The sequence below is a fragment of the Anomaloglossus baeobatrachus genome, chromosome 5 (assembly GCF_048569485.1).
Source record: "Anomaloglossus baeobatrachus isolate aAnoBae1 chromosome 5, aAnoBae1.hap1, whole genome shotgun sequence".
In the NCBI taxonomy this organism is placed as follows: Eukaryota; Metazoa; Chordata; class Amphibia; order Anura; family Aromobatidae; genus Anomaloglossus; species Anomaloglossus baeobatrachus.
The window spans coordinates 33,730,629-33,744,436 of record NC_134357.1 but is presented as its reverse complement, the minus strand read 5'-3'; the positions used below and the strand labels follow the sequence as shown (position 1 = coordinate 33,744,436).

Below are 13,808 nucleotides of genomic sequence, written 5' to 3'. Positions count from 1 at the left end.
TCTCCTCCCAGCATCAGCCTCTCTCCTCCCAGCATCAGCCTCTCTCCTCCCAGCATCAGCCTCTCTCCTCCCAGCATCAGCCTCTCTCCTCCCAGCATCAGCCTCTCTCCTCCCAGCATCAGCCTCTCTCCTCCCAGCATCAGCCTCTCTGTCCCCAGCACCAGCCTCTCTGTCCCCAGCACCAGCCCCTCTGTCCCCAGCACCAGCCTCTCTGTCCCCAGCACCAGCCTCTCTGTCCCCAGCACCAGCCTCTCTGTCCCCAGCACCAGCCTCTCTGTCCCCAGCACCAGCCTCTCTGTCCCCAGCACCAGCCTCTCTGTCCCCAGCACCAGCCTCTCTGTCCCCAGCACCAGCCTCTCTGTCCCCAGCACCAGCCTCTCTGTCCCCAGCACCAGCCTCTCTGTCCCCAGCACCAGCCTCTCTGTCCCCAGCACCAGCCTCTCTGTCCCCAGCACCAGCCTCTCTGTCCCCAGCACCAGCCTCTCTGTCCCCAGCACCAGCCTCTCTGTCCCCAGCACCAGCCTCTCTGTCCCCAGCACCAGCCTCTCTGTCCCCAGCACCAGCCTCTCTGTCCCCAGCACCAGCCTCTCTGTCCCCAGCACCAGCCTCTCTGTCCCCAGCACCAGCCTCTCTGTCCCCAGCACCAGCCTCTCTCCTCCCAGCCTCCCCCAGCACGCCGTGCTCCTCTGCCGACACTCACAGATCCGATCGCATACACTCACACACACACTCACACATCAGAACACACTCACACACACCCGATCGCATACACTCACACACACCCGATCGCATACACTCACACACACACACTGACGATATTGCACATACGCGCTCACACTCACAACATCCGGAGATACCACATGCTTCTGGCCATGTGATCCTCCGGCAGGTCCTGGAAGGTCACTCCACAGTATCGCCGCCGAGAAGCAAGCGATATCCCAGGATGTTGTGAGTGTGTGGATGTGATGTGATGTGTGTATGAGCGTGAGTGTGATCTGATGTGTGTGTGTTGTTATGTGTGTTGTTGTGTGTGCGTGTGTATGTTCCGCCGCTGCAGGACCTTGATGCGCTGGTAACTATGCAACCATGGTTACCAGCGTATCCCGTCCCCCGCTCGCACGGGAGCCCACACCAGCATACCGCGGCAACCCCAGCAATGCGAGGGTATGTGTCGGCTGGGTTGGCGGCGTACGCTGATGTGGGCTCCCGGGGGTACAGTACTCACCTGGGAGTCGTGGCTCCGTGTCGGTTCGGGGAATGCGTGCGGGGGGTGGGGCCAGAGCGAGCGTGCATTGCGTGAGGGGGGCGGGGCGTGGCCGAGTTGCCAATGCGTGCAGGGTGCCTGGGCGAGCGGCCAATCCGTGCGGGGGGCGGGGCCATGGCGAGCCCAGCGGCCAATCAGCTTTGTGTCACCGTAAGGACACTATTTTGGAGCAAGACAGACAGACAGACAGACAGACAATGTGGAACGCGGAAGTGGACGCGGTCACCATTGTATGACTTATAGAGGATTTGAATAGTGTGAAAGCAAGCAAGGTAACTACTAGCTGCCACGCTGATTGGGCGAATCTGAGGGTTTAGGACATCTGAGGGGTTATAAGGTAGATTGAAGCACCTGTTGGCCCCCTTAGCATCATGAAAATCTAGCAGCACACTTGCTGCTCTAGGTATATCAGATGGATATCGGCCTCCTGATGAACCATGTAATGGGGAAACGCGTTGAGGCAGAGGCATGAGGCAACATTAGCTAAGTTTATCTTTTTCTATATCCCTGCCACTATTTTTGTTCCTATGTGAACAATTACGGCCTCTTGATCTCTGAGGTTGACTGTAAACCCTGTAATGCACATTATCACTTTTGTATTTGCACTGCACTTTAAATTTGCGCACTGCACTTTATCCTTTTATTAAGGGTTTTGCAGGGATATAGTAGGGACAGCCGTCGAGGAGTTGGGGCGCCATTACGTATCTTTAGGGTGCCAACCTCCACGGCTAGGCAGGGTGCAGGAGGGAGTGGATATTGTAGGGATTGTATTTTCCCTCTCTCCTCTGTGCACAGAGTTATTATAATTTATTTATATGTATTGTGGTATTCTACCTTTCTTTTTCGCTCCTAATTGGGAGACCCAGACAGTGGGTGTATAGCTACTGCCTCTGGAGGCCGCACAAAGAACTACACTTAAAAGTGTAAGGCCCCTCCCCTTCTGGCTATACACCCTCCCGTAGGAGTACGGATTCCTCAGTTTTAGCTTTGTGCGCAAGGAGGTCAGACACGCACGCATAGCTCCATTGTTTTTAGTCAGCAGCAGCTGCTGACTATGTCGGATGGAAGAAAAGAGGGTCTATACAGACTCCCAGTATGCTCCCTTCTCACCCCACTTATGTCGGAGGTGTTTGTAAGGTTGAGGTACCCATTGCGGGTACGGCGGCAGGAGCCCACATGCTGATTCCTTCCCCATCCCTTTTTACAGGGCTCTGGGTGAAGTGGGATTTACCGGTCTCCAGGCACTGAGACCGTGCTCCATCTACAGCCCCTGGAGAAGATGCTGGATGGAGCGGAGTACATCAGGGACATGGCCCTGCATCCTCAGGTACTCTGTGTCCCCGTGTATCTGGCGCTCACACCGCAGCATGCTGGGTGTTGTAGTGCGCCGGGGGACATCAGCGCTGCGGCGCCTGTGCCATGGCCTCATTCAGCTTAGCTGAAGCAGGCACACTTCTGGGAATCGGTCGCGCCGGCCGCTGGGGCTGCGGCGCGGCTAGCACTTGTAGTGCGCCGGGGACTTCAGCGCGGCCTGCGCTTTTACGGCGGCCGCGCTGATAACTACAGTCCCCGGCTTTTTGCGGCCTGCTTCCGTTCGTTCCCGCCCCCAGACCTGCCAGTCAGGAGAGGGGCGGGACGCTGCCCCCGTCTAGGACTCGGTCGCGCCGGCCGCTGGAACAGCGGCGCGGCTGGCACTTGTGGTGCGCCGGGGACTTCAGCGCGGCCCGCGCTTTTACGGCGGCCGCGCTGATAACTCGAGTCCCCGGCTTTTGCGGCCTGCTTTCGTTCGTTCCCGCCCCCAGACCTGCCAGTCAGGAGGGGGCGGGACGCTGGCCAGTGCATCAGCGCTGAGGGCTGGAGTCGTTTTTACATACTCCAGCCCTCACAGTCAGCACAGAGGGGACACTGTTCCCGCACTTTTGTTTGGGAACTCCCACGGACCGCCCCTCTCCACAGAACTCGGCAGCCATTCTTGCTGACACGCTGAGCTGCAGAGGGGAGCCGGGGAGACCCAGACAAGGCATTCTGCAGCCTCTTACACCGCTGTTCAGCGGGCGGTAAGCAGCCCTCAGGGCTCACCCCCTCTTGTGCTCGTAGTATCCTTAGTATTTTGTTGCTACAAATACTTGGTATTACACAGCGCTGGTCGCCCTTTGGCTATAGACTCTCTCACATGCAGAGAGCCAGCAGCATGTCGCCCGTAAAACGCAAGGGTGCCAAAGCACAGACATTATATGCTTCCTGCACCGCATGTGGGACTTTTCTACCGGCAGGCTCCACGGACCCCCATTGTGTGCAGTGCTCGGCCCCTGCGGCGCTTGCACAGTCGGGACCTCTGCTGGACGTGTCCCAGGGTGTACCACCTGTGAATGCTGTCCAGGTGACAGGAACTGAGTTTGCAGCTTTTGCTGACAGAATGTCTCTCACTATGTCACAAATTCTTGACACATTGCGAGCTAGGCCTGTACTTCAGACCACGGACACTGTGCATGTCTTGCCCCCTGGTCCCCCTCAGCTCCTAGCTCCGGGACGGGCATCTACACCTCAGGGTGAAGACTCTGACTCGGACGATGGCCCCGGGCAGCCTAAGCGGGCTCGTTATGACGGGCCTTCCCATTCATCTCAATGGTCTGGATCCCAGCGGGATGAATCTATGGGTGATGAGGCGGACGTAACTGATCAGGATTCTGATCCTGGGACCGCTCTCAATCTAGATACACCAGATGGTGACGCCATAGTTAATGATCTTATATTTAACATCAATAAGATGTTGAATATTTCCCCACCAGCTCCTCCTGTAGAGGAGTCAGCTTCGCAGCACGAGAGAATCCATTTCAGATACCCTAAGCGTACATTAAGCACTTTTCTGGACCACGCTGACTTCAGAGACGCAATCCAGAAACCCCACGCTTATCCTGAAAGGCGTTTTCCTAAACGTCTTAAAGATACACGCTACCCTTTTCCCACTGAAGTGGTCAAGGGTTGGACCCAGTGTCCAAAAGTGGATCCTCCAATTTCCAGGCTTGCAGCTAGATCCTTGGTTGCTGTTGAAGATGGAGCGGCACTTAAAGATGCCACTGACAGGCAGATGGAGCTCTGGCTGAAATCCATCTATGAAGCGATTGGAGCGTCATTAGCGCCTTCTTTTGCGGCCGTATGGGCACTCCAAGCTATCACGGCCGGGCTTGCGCGAGTCGACTCAGTCACTCATGCATTTGCCCCGCAGGTAGCACCATTGACCTCGCAAATGGCAGCATTCGCGTCGTACGCGATTAATGCTGTTCTTGACGCTACAAGCCGCACGGCAGTGGCGTCAGCCAACTCAGTTGTTTTGCGTAGGGCTCTGTGGTTGAGACATTGGAAAGCAGATTCTCATTCCAAGAAGTGCTTAACCAATTTGCCTTTTTCTCGTGACCGATTGTTTGGAGAGCGTTTGGATGAGATCATCAAACACTCCAAGGGTAAGGACTCTTCCTTACCGCAACACAGACAAAACAAGCCCCAACAGAGGAGGGGTCAGTCTGCTTATCGGTCCTTTCGAGGACAGGGCAGGTCCCAATTCGCCTCGTCAAAAAAGACTCAAAAGGACCAGAGACGTTCAAATTCTTGGAGGTCTCAGTCACGCCCAAAAAGACCAGCCGGAGGAACCGTTGCCAAAACGACGTCCTCCTGACTTGCGGTCTCCGATTCCCACACCCGCGGTCGGTGGGAGGCTCTCCCACTTTGGCGACATTTGGCTGGCAAGCGTCAAAGACCGTTGGGTGAGAGATATTCTGTCTCACGGGTACAGGATAGAGTTCAGTTCTCGTCCGCCAACTCGTTTCTTCCGAACTTCTCCACCACCAGACCGAGCCGATGCTCTGTTGCAGGCGGTGGCCGCTCTAAAGGCGGAAGGAGTGGTGACCTCCGTCCCTCTTCAGGAACAAGGTCACGGTTTTTACTCCAATCTGTTTGTGGTCCCAAAAAAGGACGGATCGTATCGTCCCGTCCTGGATCTGAAGTTGCTCAACAGACACGTAAAAGTCAGGAGGTTCCGGATGGAATCCCTACGCTCCGTCATAGCCTCAATGTCTCAGGGAGATTTTCTAGCATCAATAGACATCAAAGATGCGTATCTCCACGTGCCGATTGCACCAGAGCATCAGCGTTTCCTACGTTTCGTCATACACGACGAGCACCTACAGTTCGTAGCGTTACCCTTCGGTCTGGCAACAGCCCCCCGGGTCTTCACCAAAGTCATGGCAGCAGTAGTAGCTGTTCTGCACTCGCAGGGTCACTCGGTCATCCCGTATCTAGACGACCTGCTTATAAAGGCATCCTCTCAAGAAGCATGCCAACACAGTCTGAAGGTGGCGCTAGACACTCTCCAGACTTTCGGGTGGATTATCAACTTTCCAAAGTCTCATCTAACCCCGACCCAATCTCTGACTTATCTTGGCATGGAGTTTCATACTCTATCAGCGATAGTGAGGCTTCCACTGGACAAGCAGTGCTCGCTACGGACTGGAGTGCAATCTCTCCTTCAGAGCCAGTCGCACTCACTGAGGCGCCTCATGCATTTCCTAGGAAAGATGGTAGCAGCAATGGAGGCAGTCCCGTTCGCGCAGTTTCATCTGCGCCCTCTCCAATGGGACATTCTGCGCCAATGGGATGGGAAATCGACGTCCCTCGACAGGACTGTCTCCCTCTCTCAGACTGCCAAGGACTCTCTACGTTGGTGGCTTCTCCCCAACTCATTGTCACAGGGAAAGTCGTTCCTTCCCCCGTCCTGGGCAGTGGTCACGACAGATGCGAGCCTATCAGGGTGGGGAGCGGTGTTTCTCCACCACAGAGCTCAGGGGACGTGGACTCAGGAAGAGTCCACCCTGCAGATCAATGTTCTGGAAATCAGAGCAATCTATCTTGCCCTGCGAGCCTTCCAACAATGGCTGGAAGGCAAGCAGATTCGGATTCAGTCGGACAATTCCACGGCGGTGGCGTACATCAACCACCAAGGGGGAACACGCAGTCGCCAAGCTTTTCAAGAAGTCCAGCGAATTTTGACGTGGGTGGAAAGCAGAGCGTCCACCATATCCGCAGTTCACATCCCAGGCGTGGAAAACTGGGAAGCAGACTTTCTCAGTCGCCAGGGCATGGACGCAGGAGAATGGTCCCTTCACCCGGACGTGTTTCAACAGATCTGTTGCCGCTGGGGGACGCCGGACGTCGATCTGATGGCGTCACGGCACAACAACAAGGTCCCAGTTTTCATGGCACGGTCTCACGATCACCGAGCGCTGGCGGCAGACGCCTTAGTTCAGGATTGGTCGCAATTCCGACTCCCCTATGTGTTCCCACCTCTAGCATTGTTACCCAGAGTTCTCCGGAAAATCAAGTCCGACTGCCAGCGAGCCATACTCGTCGCTCCAAATTGGCCAAGAAGGTCGTGGTACCCGGATCTGTGGCATCTCACGGTAGGCCAACCGTGGGCACTACCAGACCGTCCAGATTTGCTGTCTCAAGGGCCGTTTTTCCATCTGAATTCTGCGGCCCTGAACCTGACTGTGTGGCCATTGAGTCCTGGATCCTAGCGGCCTCAGGTTTATCTCAGGGAGTTGTTGCCACAATGAGACAGGCTAGAAAACCATCCTCAGCTAAGATCTATCACAGGACGTGGAAGATATTCTTAGCGTGGTGCTTGGCTCAAGGGTTTTCTCCCTGGCCATTTGCATTGCCAATTTTTCTTTCCTTCCTGCAGTCTGGGTTGGAAAAAGGTTTGTCCCTTAGCTCGCTTAAGGGTCAAGTCTCCGCGCTATCCGTATTCTTTCAGAAGCGCTTGGCACGGCTTTCTAAAGTACGCACGTTTCTCCAAGGAGTTTGTCATATCGTTCCTCCTTACAAACGGCCATTGGAACCCTGGGATCTGAACAAGGTTCTCCTTGCTCTTCAAAAGCCGCCTTTCGAGCCTTTGAAAGAGGTTTCCCTTTCTCGGCTTTCACAAAAGGTAGTTTTTCTTGTAGCGGTCACATCTCTTCGAAGAGTGTCCGAGCTGGCGGCGTTATCTTGCAAATCTCCCTTCCTGGTGTTTCACCAAGACAAGGTAGTACTGCGTCCAATTCCAGAGTTTTCTCCCAAGGTGGTTTCTTCCTTTCATCTCAATCAGGATATCACTTTGCCATCTTTGTGTCCGCATCCAGTTCACCAATTTGAAAAGGGTTTACATCTGTTGGACCTGGTGAGAGCACTCAGGATTTACATTTCTCGCACGGCGCCTCTACGCCGTTCGGATGCGCTCTTTGTCCTAGTCGCTGGTCAGCATAAAGGATCGCAAGCTTCCAAATCCACCCTGGCGCGGTGGATCAAGGAACCAATTCTTCACACATACCGTTCTGCTGGGCTTCAGATTCCATCTGGACTGAAGGCCCATTCTACCAGAGCCGTTGGTGCGTCCTGGGCGTTGCGGCATCAGGCTACGGCTCAGCAAGTGTGCCAGGCGGCTACCTGGTCGAGTCTGCACACGTTTACCAAACACTATCAAGTGCATACCTACGCTTCGGCAGACGCCAGCCTAGGTAGACAGGTCCTTCAGGCGGCGGTGGCCCACCTGTAGGAAGAGGCTGTATCACAGCCCGTTCATGTGGTATCTTTTTACCCACCCAGGGACTGCTTTTGGACGTCCCACTGTCTGGGTCTCCCAATTAGGAGCGAAAAAGAAGAAGGGAATTTTGTTTACTTACCGTAAATTCCTTTTCTTCTAGCTCCAATTGGGAGACCCAGCACCCGCCCTATCTGTTTTTAGGGTTTCGTTTTTTCGGGTGCACATGTTGTTCACGTTGTTTCTTAAGTTCTCCGATCTAATTATCGGCTTGAATTTGTTTTTGAAACTGTTATTGGCTTTCCTCCTTCTTGCTTTGGTACTAAAACTGAGGAATCCGTACTCCTACGGGAGGGTGTATAGCCAGAAGGGGAGGGGCCTTACACTTTTAAGTGTAGTTCTTTGTGCGGCCTCCAGAGGCAGTAGCTATACACCCACTGTCTGGGTCTCCCAATTGGAGCTAGAAGAAAAGGAATTTACGGTAAGTAAACAAAATTCCCTTCTTTATCTAAACATTAAATGTTAAGTTTTAATAGGGTTTAATGATATGTATAAACAGTATGCATTATATGTATTATTGTGTGTGTTTATATATGTATTATTGTGTGTGTGTATGTATATATATATATATATATATATATATATATATATATATATATATATTATATAATACATATACACACAAAACTATGTATACATATATACTGTGTGTATAAATTGCAAGATGGTGTTTTGTTTTGGTTGTTTTTTTTTTTTTTTTTGTCTCTTACAAAAAATTCAACACAATTAGGAGATGGTGACCCAAACCAAATTTGTATATTACATAAGTTTTAGAATTTTTTTTAAACCACTAAATGGAAAAAAAAACTGCACAAGTTCGGTATTGTTGTAATCCTACTGACCTGCAGAATCGTGTTTCTCAGATTTTTGTGGCACAATGAAGATTGTAAAAGCAAAGTCCAGAAAACAATGGCAGCATTGCTTTCCTCCCTCTCCCCCCCCCCCCCCCAACATTTCACTTTTTTTTTAAATTTTTTTTTTCTTAATTAAAAAAAAGTAATGTTTCTGGGAAAAGGGGGTGGGGGGGGGGAGATGAAAGCACAAAAATGAAAATTGTTTGTGTCCTAAATTAGTTAAGTGATATTTTATAATATGGTCAAAATAGTCGTCCTTGTTTTCTCTTAGGTATTTCAGACCGCGAGTGACAAGGTTGAATCCGCAGGCCTGGCCGCGCTCCACGCTCTGTCCGCCTGTCTCTCCCGCTCCGTCTTGGGTCCGGACTCTGAAGATTTATTAAACACCTTCCTGACTAATATTCTGCAGGGTGAGAACCCCGCGCACTGTGTGGACTGTATACACTACATTTACCGTGTGCACTATTAATTTTGCTGTGTTCTCAGACTGCAAACATCATCTGTGTGAGCCGGATATGAAGCTGGTATGGCCCAGCGCTAAACTGCTGCAGGCCGCCGCCGCTGCCTCCCCCCGGGCCTGTCTGAAAGTGACCGCTAACGTCCTGCCTCTGCTTCTGGACCAGTATAACCAGCATGCACAGGTATGACTACTCTTTATCGGCTGTTAAAGGGATTGTCCACTACTATTATACTACCTTTAACACTAGAAGTCCCAGAGAGGGGTCATTTAACATTTCTACCATTGGAACCCTATGGCGCTCGAAATTCCTGCGACTTCTAGTGTTAAAGGGGTACACCCCTTTAATATAACTTCCGTTAGGTGGTGTAAGGCCCTGCGTTTTTGTTTTTTGTTGCCGCGGGTTTTGCTGCAGAAAAGGTGCGGTTTTTGTTTACAACCGTCCTGCAGTCCTTCCCCAGCAAAATCTATGGGAAATCAAAAATGCTGCGTTTTTTTTTTCCCCTACACGTTTTGCTGCAGAATTTCTGCAGCAAAAAAGTAGCAGCATGTCACTTCTTTTCCGCAGGTACCTACGTTTTTGCCATATTTAATGGTTAAAAACCGCAGGGACCAACCTGCGGAAAACCCGCAACAAACTGCGGCAAAACCGCATGTGGATTTCTGGTGCGTTTTTTGCTGCCGGTGCGGAATTCTGACAGAGGGTGCGGATGTTACTTAAAGGGAACCTGTCACCAGTTTTTCGGCCTATAAGCGGCAGCCACCACCCCCGGGCTCTTATACACAGCATTCTAACATGCTGTATATAGAAGCCCAGGCCGGGGGTATAACATAACACTTTATAATACTTACCTAACGGTTGCGCGGTGGGCCTAATGAGCGTCTCCATTGTCAGGTTCCCGGCGCCGCCTCTTTTGGCCATCTTTGATTTCCTTCTCTAGTCGCGGTGCATGACTGGTCCGATGTCATCCACACTCACCGGCATTCAGGTCCTGAGCAGGGCAGATCAAAGTATTGTACTGCGCCTGCAAAGGATCGGCGAGTGTGTATGATGTAGCCGCGTCATGCACACAGGCTTCAGAAACAGGGCGAAGATGGGCGAAACAGGCGGCGCCAGCATCAAACAACGGAGACACCCATATGACCCAACTCCACCACAGCGACCGTTAGGTAAGTATTATAAAGTGTTTTTTATGTTATACTCCCGGCCTGGGCTCTTATATACAGCATGTTAGAATGCTGTATATAAGAGCCCGGTGGTGGTGGCCGCAGCTTATAAGCCAAAAAATTGGTGACAGGTTCCCTTTAAGAAACACAAATTTCCCAGTGCGCACAGACCCTAAAGCAGTAATATGCAGATTGGGTCATACAGAGGTATTCCTATGTTATAACGCTATGTTGTATGCCTCTTCCATCAGATTGGCACGGCTCTGGGGCCCTTGATAATCCTAGTAGCATTTCTTCGGCGCTCCATTGGGAGACCCAGACGATTGGGTGTATAGCACTGCCTCCGGAGGCCACACAAAGCAATTACACCAAAAAGTGTAAGGCCCCTCCCCTTCTGGCTATACACCCCCAGTGGGATCACTGGCTCACCAGTTTTCTGCTTTGTGCGAAGGAGGTCAGACATCCACGCATAGCTCCACTGTTTAGTCAGCAGTAGCTGCTGACTATTTCGGATGGAAGAAAAGAGGGCCCATACTAGGGCCCCCAGCATGCTCCCTTCTTACCCCACTTGCGGTTTGTAAGGTTGAGGTACCTATTGCTGGTACGGAGGCTGGAGCCCACATGCTGTTTTTCCTTCCCCATCCCCCTGAGGGGCTCTGCGGAAGTGGGATCTTACCGGCCCCCAAGCCCTGAGGCCGGGCTCCATCCACAGACCCATTGAACCTGCTGGATACGGAGCTGGGTACCGTTCAGGGACAAGGCCCTGCAACTTTCAGGTACTCTGTGTCCCCGTACAGACAGGCACACACACGCCAGACTTGCTGGGTGTGTTAGTGCGCCGGGGACAGTAGCGTTGCACGCTGGGTTTGAGTCACAGCAGTTGTGCTGGGTGACTTCAGGTGATGGGAACTACCGCGCCGGCCACTCTTGGAGCGGCGGCGCGGATTGGACTTGTAGTGCACCGGGGACTTAGCGCCGACCGCGCTTTTACGGCGGCGGCGCTTATAACTTTAGTCCCCGGCTTTTGGGCCTAGCTCCGCTTCGTTCCCGCCCCCTCCCTGTCAATCAGGGAAAGGGAGAGACGCTGTGTAATCGTCAGCGCCGAGGGCTGGAGCCTTATTTACAAGCTCCAGCCCTCTCACTAGGCACAGTGGGACGCAGGTTTCCCGCTTTTAGTCTGAGCACGCCCAGGGCCCGCCCCCCCCCTCCACAGGACGCCGGCAGCCATTCCTTACATGCAGTCTGGCTGGAGGACGGACACAGGCTCTGGGAGACCCAGACTAGGGATTTCTGGCGACCACACACCCGCGTTTGGCGGGCGGTAAGCAGCACAGTAGTGCTGGCCCCACTAGTGCCACAGTGTTGTATTGTATTTCTGTACCAGTTATATATATATACTGCACTGTTCGGTCGCTTCTTGGCTGTATACCCTATATTGCTCTGAGGAGACAACAACATGTCATCCACAAAACGCAAGGGTGCCAAGGCAAGGGCTGCATACACTGCTTGTACAGCATGTGGGGCTAATCTACCAGCAGGCTCCAACGACTCTCATTGTGTGCAATGTTCAGTCCCAGTGGCACTTCGTCAGCCAGAGCCTATGGTGGTAGTAGCCCAGGCAGAGTCGCCTGTGAACCCTGCCCCGGTGACGGGGACAGAATTTGCAGTTTTTGCTGATAAAATGTCTGTGACTATGACAAAAATCCTGGAAACCTTGCAGTCCAGGCCAGTTGCTCAGACCATAGACACTGCTGTGTCTATGTTCCCCGGTCCCCCTCAGTTGGATCTAATCCGTAATTCAAGGGGGTCCCAGGCATCACAGGCTGAGGGCTCTGACTCCGATGACAGTCCCAGTCCGCCTAAGCGAGCTCGCTGGGAGAGACCCTCCACGTCATCACGCGGGTCAGGGTCTCAGAGAGAAGGGTCTCTAGATGATGAGACAGAGGTGGGTGATCAGGAGTCTTGTCCTGATGCCGCACTCAATTTGGATACGCCAGATGGTGACGCCATGGTAAATGACCTTATAGCGGCCATCAATAGGCTGTTGGATATTTCTCCCCCAGCCCCTTCAGCAGAGGAGGCAGCTGCTCAGCAGGAGAAATTCCATTTCCTGTATCCCAAGCGTAAATTGAGTACTTTTCTGGACCACTCTGACTTCAGAGAATCCATCCAGAAACACAATACTTATCCGGACAAGCGTTTTTCTAAACGCCTTAGGGATACACGTTATCCCTTTCCCCCTGACGTGGTCAAACGCTGGACCCAGTGTCCAAAAGTGGACCCTCCAATATCCAGGCTTGCAGCTAGATCCATAGTTGCAGTGGAAGATGGGGCTTCACTTAAAGATGCCAATGACAGACAGATGGACCTTTGGTTGAAATCTGTCTATGAAGCTATCGGCGCGTCGTTTGCACCAGCATTCGCGGCCGTGTGGGCGCTCCAAGCTATTTCAGCTGGTCTGGCACAGGTGGACTCTCTCATTCGTCCAGCAGTGCCGCAAGTGGCGTCCTTAACTACGCAAATGTCTGCGTTTGCGACCTACGCTATCAATGCGGTACTGGACTCTACGAGCCGTACCTCCATGGCATCCGCCAACTCTGTAGTTTTGCGCAGAGCCTTGTGGTTAAAAGAATGGAAAGCAGATTCTGCTTCTAAAAAATGTTTAACCAGCTTGCCATTATCTGGAGACAGACTGTTTAGTGAGCAATTGGCGGAAATCATTAAACAGTCCAAAGGTAAGGACTCTTCCTTACCCCAGCCCAGATCAAACAAACCTCAACAGAGGAAGTGGCAGTCTAAGTTTCGGTCCTTTCGAGGCTCGGGCAAGCCCCAATTCTCCTCGTCCAAAGGGACTCAGAAGGAGCAAAGGAGCTCAGATTCCTGGCGGGCTCACTCACGCCCCAAGAAAGCAACCGGAGGTGCCGCTTCCAAGGCGGCTGCCTCATGACTTTCGGCCGCCTCCCTCCGCATCCTCGGTCGGTGGCAGGCTCTCCCGCTTTTGCGACATTTGGCTGCCACAGGTCAAAGACCGGTGGGTAACAAACATTTTGTCTCACGGGTACAGGATAGAGTTCAGTTCTCGTCCTCCGCCTCGGTTCTTCAGAACTTCCCCACATCCCGACCGAGCAGATGCCCTTCTGCAGGCGGTGCACTCTCTAAGAGCAGAAGGAGTGGTGGTCCCGGTTCCTCTTCGGGAACAAGGACAAGGTTTTTACTCCAATCTCTTTGTGGTGCCAAAAAAGGACGGCTCATTCCGTCCTGTTCTGGACCTAAAACTGCTCAACAAGCATGTGAACGCCAGGAAGTTCCGGATGGAATCCCTCCGCTCAGTCATTGCCTCAATGTCTCAAGGAGATTTCCTAGCATCAATAGACATCAAGGATGCTTATCTCCACGTGCCGATTGCTACAGAGCACCAACGCTTTCTACGCT

At 52.6% G+C, this 13,808-nt stretch overlaps 1 protein-coding gene across 2 annotated transcripts in view; it reads left to right on the top strand.

Moving 5' to 3' along the window:
* Positions 1 to 13,808, top strand: part of MMS19 (MMS19 cytosolic iron-sulfur assembly component) — a 209,237-nt gene that overhangs the window by 49,677 nt on the left and 145,752 nt on the right. For both annotated transcript variants that reach the window (XM_075348390.1, XM_075348389.1), the window contains exons 12-13: positions 9,024 to 9,162; positions 9,239 to 9,393. In XM_075348390.1, the coding sequence (XP_075204505.1) occupies positions 9,024 to 9,162; positions 9,239 to 9,393 (294 nt within the window). The remainder of the gene's footprint in view (positions 1 to 9,023; positions 9,163 to 9,238; positions 9,394 to 13,808) is intronic.